This window comes from Chiloscyllium plagiosum, chromosome 19 (assembly GCF_004010195.1).
Source record: "Chiloscyllium plagiosum isolate BGI_BamShark_2017 chromosome 19, ASM401019v2, whole genome shotgun sequence".
Lineage (NCBI taxonomy): Eukaryota > Metazoa > Chordata > Chondrichthyes > Orectolobiformes > Hemiscylliidae > Chiloscyllium > Chiloscyllium plagiosum.
In genome coordinates, this window is record NC_057728.1 from 13,721,513 (window position 1) to 13,732,550 (window position 11,038).

An 11,038-nucleotide genomic window follows, 5' to 3' on the forward strand; every position below is an offset into this window, starting at 1 on the left:
GTTTGAACTCTTGCCTGGTTGCTGTGGTTAATTAATTGTGAGATAGTTTAATTCCATGTAACTGATCTTGTCTTGCGGTGAACTGTAACACTACCCTGTAAACTTGCACGAGAGTGGATTGTCAGACACCACACTAATTCTGTGGTTCACAAACACATGCTCTTGAAGGCTAATTTCTGAAGCGACAGCTCAGAATTTGCAGCATGTACATGACATGGAATGAAGCATATCCTGGGACTTGTAATTTATGATCAGACAGCAACTGTTTGCAATCAAGTGGGATTGCAATGTCTAATACGTAGCAGTAAGGATTCCCCATTCTTCAAAGGATACTTCGTAACAGTAGAGGAACGCAGTGCAATTTGTATGTTCTCCCTTTCCAGTACTTTTACTCCATAACACACGAAAAACATCAATCTCCTCATCTCTGTAAGAAAGAAAGTCTTTCAAGCTAGTTTGACTTGTGGGTGTCAGTAAACATTGCTCCTGGGTCAATGTATTACGCATCTGAAGATAAAAAGCAAAGAACAAATGAACTCACCTCAATAATGAAACTCTGTGGAGTTTGCACATTCTCCCCATGTCTTCTGTTTCCCCTCACAGTCCAAAGGTGTGCAGGTTAGGTGGATTGGCCGTGCTAAATTGTCTATAGTGTTCAGGGATGTGTAGGTTAGGTGGGGAAATGCAGGGTTATAGGGATTGGGTTGCAGTTGGGTCTGGGTGGGCTGCTCTTCGGAGGGTCATTGTAGACTCAAAGAGCCAAAAATGGCCTGATTCCACACTGTAGGGATTCTGTTATTCTACATTAGATTATTTTGGCATCTGAGATTCAAACAAATTGCAATGCATGAAACCAAGTTGCACTCATGAAGCTTCCAGAAGTCTTCATGAGATAATTGGCAGGTTTTGATGGAGTTGGTTGAGAAAGAAATGTCAAAAGCTTTGGTTTTAAGAGACGCCTGTCAGAACGGCAAAGATTGTTTCTTCATAAAGAAGCGTGTTGCTGTTTCTTTGCATGGCTACGGATGGAATATAAATGCTAAAACAGTTGTTGGGAGTGGGTGTGAAAGAAAATAAAGATTATGGGAAACAAAACCTGTTCAGTCATCCGGTGGCATATCTGAAAATCTTCAGTGAAGTTTCATGATGGAAATGAAACACATAAGCTGTGATGTATACATCTTGATAAATTTATTTTTTTTCTGCAATTTGAAGAAAATGAATTAGTTCTGACTTTCTGCAAAGGGTTTCTTAGTGTCAGGGCTTTGTTGTAACTGTTCACTGGAGCAGAGTTTATTTGTTTTAATGGTTCAGCTACATCTCTAAACTCTTCCACCTGTGTGTTAATGTAATGGTTTTTATTGCAACCCACCAGTGTATCACTTAGGATCAGATGTCCTGGGGATTAAACTCCTGGTCAGACACAGAATTCTGGCATCAACGAAGCTGTGTGTGATAGAAGTTCACACTATTATTTTTCTCTCTCTCTGCATTGGGGATCGACACACGCACGACACACACAGTTCTGATTTGTTCCTGTGGGATTTATTTTTCTCTCAGACATGAATCTCCCAAGTGCACATAAGAGTTGGGGAACTTTGAGGTGATCAGATGTCCTGGGGATTAAACTCTTTCTGGTCAGACACAGAATTCTGGCATCAACGAAGCTGTGTGTGATAGAAGTTCACCCTATTATTTTTCTCTCTCTCTGCATTGGGGATCGACACACGCACGACACACGCACGACACACACAGTTCTGATTTGTTCCTGTGGGATTTATTTTTCTCTCAGACATGAATCTCCCAAGTGCACATAAGAGTTGGGGAACTTTGAGGTGACTCAACTCCCGAATCCCCTGTCTGCCATTGATAATGTACAAGATGGGAGTGTGATGGAATATTACCCACTTACCTGAGTGGGTGCAGCTCCAACAACACTCACGTTGCTTAACAACATCCAAGCCAAAGCAGTCAGCTCGATTGGTAGCCTGTCCGCCACCCTCAGCATTCACTCCCCTTGCCATCACTGCAGTGTGACGCCTTTCTGCCAAAGTTAAACGGGGGTCTGTTCAGTTCTCGGAGCCCCCCCCCCCAATCCTTCAATATAATCTTCAACAAGTAAGAAATGCCATTGATTTGTTTGCTGGATCGAGTCAGACTCCAGCATGTGTTCATTTCTCCATATGCTTCTGTATGGAACTGAACTACTTTTGTGACTACATATGTATATAAAGGTATTTTTAAGATTAAAATATATTTTTGAAATATGAAAAAGCAGCTTCTGTGATAGTAATAAAACAAGGTGACCGACTTGTATCTCACTACAGTTTATGTTTCTGGTTGGTCATGTTGACAATTATGAGGAGGAGGGGGATATAGAATAAGCCCTGCATCACGCTCAGTAATGCAATACCTTGGAGAAGGAGTACAGAAGATTTACCTGTCGTGATAAGAGGGCTGCAGCACTTGTAGACTAATTGACTGGAGAAGCTGCAATTGTTCTCCTTTTAACAGAAAGACAGATTCAATAAAAGTATTTCAAAATCCATGAGGTCTTTTTTTTGTAGCCTAGGTAAAGAACACCTGTTTCCACCGCCAGGGTAGGCAGTAGTCAGAATTAAATATGAGAAGACAGATGAGGATTTTCTTATATGAAATGCCCTATTTTGGATTTGCATGGCTTATGCTGGAAGTGTCGCATAAACAGCTTCGATTGCAACTTTTGTAAAGGAATTAAGTAAATATTTGAAAAAGAAAACATTTCAGAACTATGGAAAAGAACAGAGTGGAGTTAATTGGATAGTTCTTTCACACAAGCTGGCATAGATGCAGTAGATTAACTGACCTCCTATGTGGCAGGGTTTTGTATTGTATGTTACCTCCTTGTTTTTCCTCACTATTATGTATAACTCTACACTGCCAGGTCACAAAAACCAGTTTGTTTTGCACCTTGGAAAATGGCCCAGAGTCAAATTCATGTTCGTTTTACTTGTGGCGTGCAGAATTTGTTTTGCATTAACTCTGGGTATGTGAACAATACAAATTCAGATGCTTGCTGTGAATTGTTGAGCACTGCAAGGCTTCTGTTAACTACTTTCCAAGTGGTGTTTTCAGTCCATCTGTCCAGCCTGCTAACCCTTCAGCTAACTTTGAGAAAAAAAAACTACTGCTCTTGTCCCAACACAGGTCTTTTAAAGTTTCTGATTACAATTGGAAATAGGTCATGTCTCGAACAAATCAGTTTGTTGTGTTTGGCGCAATCTGCTTCAGTTGGAAGGTAGATCCTTTGAGTAAAGTAATAGTCAATTAAAATTGTGAGGAGCCAGCATGGTGAAAATTTGCAATGGGGACCTAAAGTGCTGATTCAGTGTTGTAAGGATTTACTGTAGAGTCATCGGGTCATAAAGCTGGATAGCATGGAAACAGACCCTTTCGGTTAACTCATCCATGCTGACAAGATAATTTAATCCTATTTGCCAGCATGTGGCTCATATCCTTCTAAATCCTTCCTATTGATGCGGAGGTACTGGTGTTGGACTGGGATGGACAAACTTTAAAAATCACACAACACCAGGTTAGAGTCCAACAGGTTTATTTGGAAGTACAAGCTTTTGTCTTGCTGCTTCAGGTAGTGGGGTGGGTGGGGGGGGGGGGGGGCAGCATCATAGGACACAGAATGTAAAATAAAAGATCAAAGTGTCCTACAACTGAAGTGATATACTTGGGCAAACTTACATCGCTGTTAAGTCTTAATCACTGAAAATTGGGATGCGGGTTTTGATTCATTTACACACAATTCCTATTCATATACCCATCCAGATGTCTTTTGAATGTTGTAATTGTACCAGCCTCCACCACTTCTTCTGGCAGCTCATTCCATAAACGCACCGCCTTCTGGGTAAAAAATGTTGTCCCTTAGGACCCTTTCAAATCTTTCCCCCCTCACCTTAAACCTCTGCCCTCTGGTTTCAGACCCCCCTACTCTGGGGAAAAAACTTGGCTATTCACCCTATCTTTGCCCCTCATGATTTTATAAATCTCTGCCTCTGACGCTCCAGGGAAAACCGCCCCATCCTATTCAGCCTCTCCCTGAAGCTCAAACCCTCCAAGCCTGGCAATGTCCTTGTAAATCTTTTCTGAACCCTTTCAAGTTTCGCATTGTCCTTTCTATAGTAGGGAGATCAGAATTAATGCAGTATTCCAAAAGTGGCCTAACCAATGTCCTGTACAACCGCAACATGACATCACAACTCTTATACTATTATTAGCTACATATACTACCATAATGACATAAATCAATTATGTTTCTAGCTTGTTTTCACACTGAAAATAGTCCACAACATTTATGCACAACCTCTTTGCTTTCCATTCAAGTATTTTAAAGAGATTGTGCCCTTTTAATAGGTTCTCAGTGAACAGAGTGTGAGGTTTCAGTGTGTTTCAGTGGATTGCTTTCTGAAGTAAGATGAGCACACACGCTGCTGAATGGGCACCTACAAAATATTCCTTTTACAAAAATGAAGGTTCTGATTTGCAGACACAACCTGGAGGAAGCAGATGACCGCTTGCTTCAGGTTCAGTACTGATTGTAATGACCCCAGAAATGCTGTTGGTTTTTCTGTTGATGGTTTTCACCTCATTCTGGCTGTTTCATCAAGCGGTAAGCTGTCATCAAGACCAGCAAGGTGCACATACTGTTACTTAGATTGTTCTCTCAGTTGGAGGCACCGAGCAATCAGAGCTTGTGGTGGGGCAGAGGAAGGTGTTTAATTATACTTCATTTCTAGTTTTAACTGTTAAAGCACTGGTATTATTTGTTCTTTACGATGCAGTAGTTCCAGTCTCTCTTTATCACCATAAGGGTTTAGTGACATTTGCTCTGCCTATCATCCTTCCATTCCGCCACCCCATCTCACTCTGTTCTTGCTGTAGCTTAGTGATAGCACTCATGCCTCTGTGACAGAACATTATGGGTGGAAATCTGACTTCAAAGGGTTGAGCACAAAACCCAAATCCTTATTTCAGTGCAGTAAGGAGCTGGGAACTCTGCAGTATCAGATATATGAAGCATTTACTCTCGGTCCCACCTCTCCTCTCTGCTAAGTGTAAATAATCCCACCAATTAAAGGTACATCAGTTTGGAAGTCCTGTTTCAAAGAAGAACAGACCGGTTTTTGCCTGCGCCCTGTTCACAATTTATTCCTTTAACAATGCTAAACATCTCTTGATGTCACTATCACCTTGCTGCTTTAATCCTTTGCTGTGCATATTATGTTACAGCAAAGGCTGTATTTGAGAAATATTTAATTGGCTGTGCAGTGCTTTGGGATACCCTGGGGTCCTCAAATGTGCAGTCTAAGTCTATTAGGGTCCACTTTCACAGGTACTACATGATTCTTTAGTCTGTTCAGGAATTGGGTCTTTATTCACCTCCTGAGTGTTAGTGAGTGTTTGTTCCTAGAGGGGAGAAGTGATGTCTCCTTGTCTGGTGTCCACACACACCATTTATAGCAGGGGCCATGCATCTTGATGAGCCAAGACTTGCCCAGTATTTTTCCCCCATTTCCCTAGCCAATAGACAGACAGGCTAACTTTCCTTACAACAAACCTTCCTTCCAATAAAAGCTGGCTTTGTTCAACTTTCTCAACATGGTCCAAGGATCAAACATGCATCTTTACCTATTTGTGGGTTAAACTCCTTGAAGAGTTGAGCATTGGCTGTCAGGATGTGAATTTGGTTGATCCACATCTAATAAGTGATATGAATTTGCGAGTTTCGAGAAGATTTGGAGCTCAGGTTGAGGTTCTGGATGTCAGTTTGCTTGCTGAGCTGGAAGGTTAATTTTCAGACATTTCGTCACCATACTAGGTAACATCATCAGTGAGCTCTGGATGAAGCACTGGTGGTATAGCCCACTTGCTATTTACGTGCTTAGGTTTCCTTGGGCTGGTGACATCATTTCCTGTTCTGTTTCTCAGGGAGTGGTAAATGTGATCCAAGTCAATGTATTTGTTGTTAGAGTTGCAGTTGGAATGCCATGCTTCTAGGAATTCTCGTGTGTGTATTTGTTTGACTTGTCCTAGGATGGATACGTTGTCCCAGTCGAAATGGTGACCTTCTTTATCTGTATGTAAAGATACTAGTGAGAGAGGGTCATGTCCTTTTGTGGCGAGTTGGTGTTCATGTATTCTGGTGGCTAGTTTTCTGCCTGTTTGTCCAATGTAGTGTTTGTTACAGTTCTTGCAAGATATTTTATAAATGACATTGGTTTTGCTTGTTGTCTGTATAGGGTCTTTCAAGTTCATTAGCTGCTGTTTTAGTGTGTTGGTGGGTTTGTAGGCTACCATGATGCCAAGAGGTCTGAGTAGTCTGGCAGTCATTTCTGAGATGTCTTTGATTTAGGGGAGAGTGGCTAGAGTTTCTGGACATTTTGTCTGCTTGTTTGCGTTTGTTGCTAAGAAATCGGCGGACTGTGTGCATTGGGTACCCATTCTTTTTGAATGCACTGTGTAGTTCCTCTGTGCTACTGTGTGTGCTGGCTCATTGAAATAATATTCTAATGCAGCTTCGTTTGTGGATGTTGGGATGATCACTCCTGTAGTTCAGTATTTGATCCGTATGTGTTGTTTTCCTATAGACATTAGATTAGATTTTAGATTACTTAGTGTGGAAACAAGCCCTTCGGCCCAACAAGTCCACACCGCCCCGCCGAAGCGCAACCCACCCATACTCCTACATCTACCCCTTACCTAACACTACGGGAATTTAGCATGGCCAATTCACCTGACCTGCACATCTTTGGACTGTGGGAGGAAACCGGAGCACCCGGAGGAAACCCATGCAGACACTGGGAGAATGTGCAAACTCCACAAAGTCAGTCGCCTGAGGCGGGAATTGAACCCGGGTCTCTGGCGCTGTGAAGCAGCAGTGCTAACCACTGTGCCACCGTGCCGCCCATTGGTTTGAAGTTTCACTCTACTGTGACATCTAGGAATGGCAGTTTGTTATGGTTTCCTCCTCCTTAGTGAATTTTCTGCCAGTAAAGGTATCATTGATGGTCTTGAAGGTTTCCTCTAATTTGTTTCATTTAGTGATGACAAAGGTATCATCCACGTAGCGGACCTAAAGTTTGGGTTGGATGATTGGCAGAGCTGTTTGTTGGAGTCTCTGCAATACTGCCTCTGCTAAGAACCCTGATATTGGGTTGGATCCCATTTACCACCCCCTGAGAGAAAAAAAGGAAATTACATCACCACAGGAAATGGCATCACTAATCCAAGGAAACATAAGCACATAAATACAAAACGGGCCATACCACCAGTCCTTCATCCGAAGGCTCACTGATGATGTTACCTAGTATGGTGACGAAACATCTAAAAATGAACCTTCCAGCTGAGCGAGCAAACCTACATCCAGTGATACGAATGCCTTTGGGGTCTTCAAGCGCTGGTTGTGTATTTTGTTGCCCCATGTGCACCTTTGTTCCATTCATTCTGCTTTGCTCTGTATTACTTTGTATACATAGCCAACAGAATTCTTTTTGGTCTCCATCTGGAAAGCTCCAACTGTTCCAAGATCCCTAGCATTTTGATCACTTCAAATTTCTGCAATTTGTTTTACATAGAAAATTGTATCACAGTATTTGGGAGAAAGCAAATCAGTATAATTGAAGGTTCTGTTGGGTTTTACATTGTAGCTGAACATAGTTTCTGTTTCTGTTCATCAATAGGGCACTCTCCATGTGTTTGGATATTTCATGTCCGGCATCATCAGATGGAACTATGGGTGCACATGGAGTATTTTACTTGCATATTTTTGTCCTGATTGAACCTGATGTATTTTGTTGCTGAATAATTTCTAAATCTGTTACTATACTGATGTACTTTCAATTTGACTTCATTCTTTCTTAGTCAGTAGGATTGGCCATGCCATTTCAGCAGCTGAAAGAGTCTGATGGTCTGATTGAAACACAACTGCCCAGCCATATGCAACGGATTGAATTTGATAAGCTACAGTTGTCTTCTGTCTATGACGATAAGTATGTTGAGGTAAGTTCTGTCTCTGTCTCTGTGGGTCTTGGCTGAGCATGCTCTAACCCTTACAACAATTATTATGCAATTGATTGAAATTCCAGTTTCATCAAAAAAAAGTGCTGGTTATGGATCTTGAAATGCATATTTATGGCACAGTTTTGCCTTGAACAGATAAGCACTTCAAACTTACAACAACATTTAATGGATAAATCAGTTTCATTTTTGTCGTAATCTCTTGGCAATTGATGGTTTGTCATTTTGATTTCAGCAAATCATGTCCATGAAAACCATTTTGGTTGGAATGATAGGCAGAGTCTACATCCACTGGATAATAAAGATAGCAAATTATATTGACCTGATGGGTGTTTAAAACTCGGCAAAGTTTCTTAAACAAACTTCTGTTCTGAGCCAGTACGGAGTTTGATAGATGACACAGGTATTTAAAATTTTGGATTTTGCAATCGAGGCGAGTCTTGACTTCATCCAATTTCGGTTTCTAAAGAAGCCTTGTTAAATTTTCTTGTCCATGTTTTGCACCCTTTGACCAGTTTAAATGTTTAAAACACTTTACTCAAGCTTTCTTTTGGGCGAATAGACAGAAGGATTCAGAATTTGGTTTGCAGTTCAACTCTATTTTGTTAATAAAATGCTTCCTACTAAAACGTGAGCGTTTGTGAAATTCCCACAATCTTTACTCTCTGTCTAGCTCTATCTGTCTGAGAAAGGATATTACCCTCAATGATCCACATGTTGGAGCTGGGCCATTGGACTCTCCTCCCTCTCCAATGTAGGGCCAGTCTCTTTCCACAAAAGTGGGTCCCGCAAGTCAGAGTGGATCTTCTTCTGGGTCATCTTAGGTCGTTGCACTTTTGTTTTATTTCAAAAAATGTTAAAAAAATCTTTGTAGCCATGAATGGTTACTAGAGCAGTTCGATTTTATATGGTCTTGGCATATGGAGAGCAAACAGAACCCAAGCATTTCTTACCGATACAAAATTATATTTACATACATTTGAGACAGGAGGGGAGACCAGATAATTGAACGGACTCCCATTTAATTTTGAAAGAAAGACATTAGATGCTGGTCTTTTCCCACTGTGCCTTGGAAGCAGCTTCCCCAAGCTTTAGGGCATATCTCAGCATGTAGTCCTGGACCTTGGAATTTGCCAGTCTGCGATAAACAGTCGAAGTCAGCTCCTTGCTCTGAAAGACCAGCAGGTTACTGGACGTGCTTCCACTGAGTCCTGCTGTGTATCTTCACTGAGAGGGGGGTCTTCCAGATATGTGTTTTGTCCCCTCCCCTCACCCTGGATCTTTCCAAATGTTCTGTGGCCTTTGGTCAATGGGATCATATGTGCCATTCAAAGCATCCAATGGGGTTGCACTAACTCCCTTCTCTGTGGCCATGTCGGGAAAGTCTAAAGTGCACGTTCTCAGGTACTGGCCAGAAGTCAAGGTCCAGAAAGTCTGATTGATACTTCTCCAATACACAACCCGTGGGCTGTTGTAACTGGTTCCCCCTGAACCTTTGTGACCTCTTTTCCACTGTTCTCTGCAGCCAATAGCTGCTGGCTGCTGTTTAACTGAATTTGACCCTTTTTCTGTCAGACTGTGGGTTAATTTAGAATGTTGAATTTGGGGTCCCGATCACTTGACAGCATTTTGTACTGTGCCCTCTGGTGTTACAAGTCAAACAGTGTTGTCAAAGACTGTCCATTTTTGCAGATCATGCTCTCCATCCATGGTTTCTCAGTCCGTCTGAGATGCTGAATATTTTTAAATAATGTAATATGTCATTCTCCACCTGCCTTTTAACATTCCACAGCTTTGTGTTGTCAGATTGCTTGTCCAACATCTAGTCTTGTCCAACATCAGTTGTCCAACTACAGCTGAATACTGAGAATGTCCTGTTCTCCACGCCTGTCAAAAAACTTGTCCGATTACAACCATCCCCTTGTTAGCTATTATCTTAAACTGAACATCTACTTCAGTCTTGGTGAGCTAGTCATCCCTGGACTGAGCTTCTGACCCTTTATCCTCTGCAGTATCACCTGCCTTGTGCCCAAACTACACTCATTTGAATCGTCCTTTGCTCCTCTGGTCACACTCAAATGGTACATTTCCCATTGATCTCAATTCACCTGAAAAGCTGTTCCACTCCACGGGACTATTTCATATTTGCGATGTCCTTGCTGATCTACTTTGGCTCCTGGAATCACGTGCCTTTAATTTGAAATTCTGTTCCTTTTATTTAAATCTTCCAGAGCTGCATGCTTCAATGAAAGCTCTCTAATCCTGCAATCCACTTACAAAATCCCAGTTACTCTGATTCCAACCCTTTCTATCCAGATTTCCTGTGGATTATTCCATCAACCTCTTCCCCCACCCACCCATTCACTCGAAGCATTGCCTGCCTGGGTCTGACCTCTCTGTGATTCAGCCTTGAAATCACACTCACTCACTCACTCACTCACTCAATCACTCACTCACACTCACTCACTCACTCACTCACTCACTCACTCACTCACTCACTCACTCACTCACTCACTCACTCACTCACTCACTCACTCACTCACTCACTCACTCACTCACTCACTCACTCACTCACTCACTCACTCACTCACTCACTCACTCACTCACTCACTCACTCACTCACTCACTCACTCACTCACTCACTCACTCACTCACTCACTCACTCACTCACTCACTCACTCACTCACTCACTCACTCACTCACTCACTCACTCACTCACTCACTCACTCACTCACTCACTCACTCACTCACTCACTCACTCACTCACTCACTCACTCACTCACTCACTCACTCACTCACTCACTCACTCACTCACTCACTCACTCACTCACTCACTCACTCACTCACTCACTCACTCACTCACTCACTCACTCACTCACTCACTCACTCACTCACTCACTCACTCACTCACTCACTCACTCACTCACTCACTCACTCACTCACTCACTCACTCACTCACTCACTCACTCAC

General features: G+C 42.2%; 1 protein-coding gene across 4 annotated transcripts in view; it reads left to right on the top strand.

Annotated features, from left to right (window-relative positions):
• pot1 (protection of telomeres 1 homolog) overlaps window positions 1-11,038 on the top strand; it is a 330,564-nt gene that overhangs the window by 51,539 nt on the left and 267,987 nt on the right. For 3 of the 4 annotated variants that reach the window (XM_043709136.1, XM_043709133.1, XM_043709135.1), the window contains exon 2: window positions 7,912-8,049. In XM_043709136.1, coding sequence (XP_043565071.1) covers window positions 7,927-8,049 — 123 coding nt within the window. In that variant the 5' untranslated portion in view covers window positions 7,912-7,926. The remainder of the gene's footprint in view (window positions 1-7,911; window positions 8,050-11,038) is intronic. The other variant, XM_043709134.1, reaches the window with a different exon arrangement.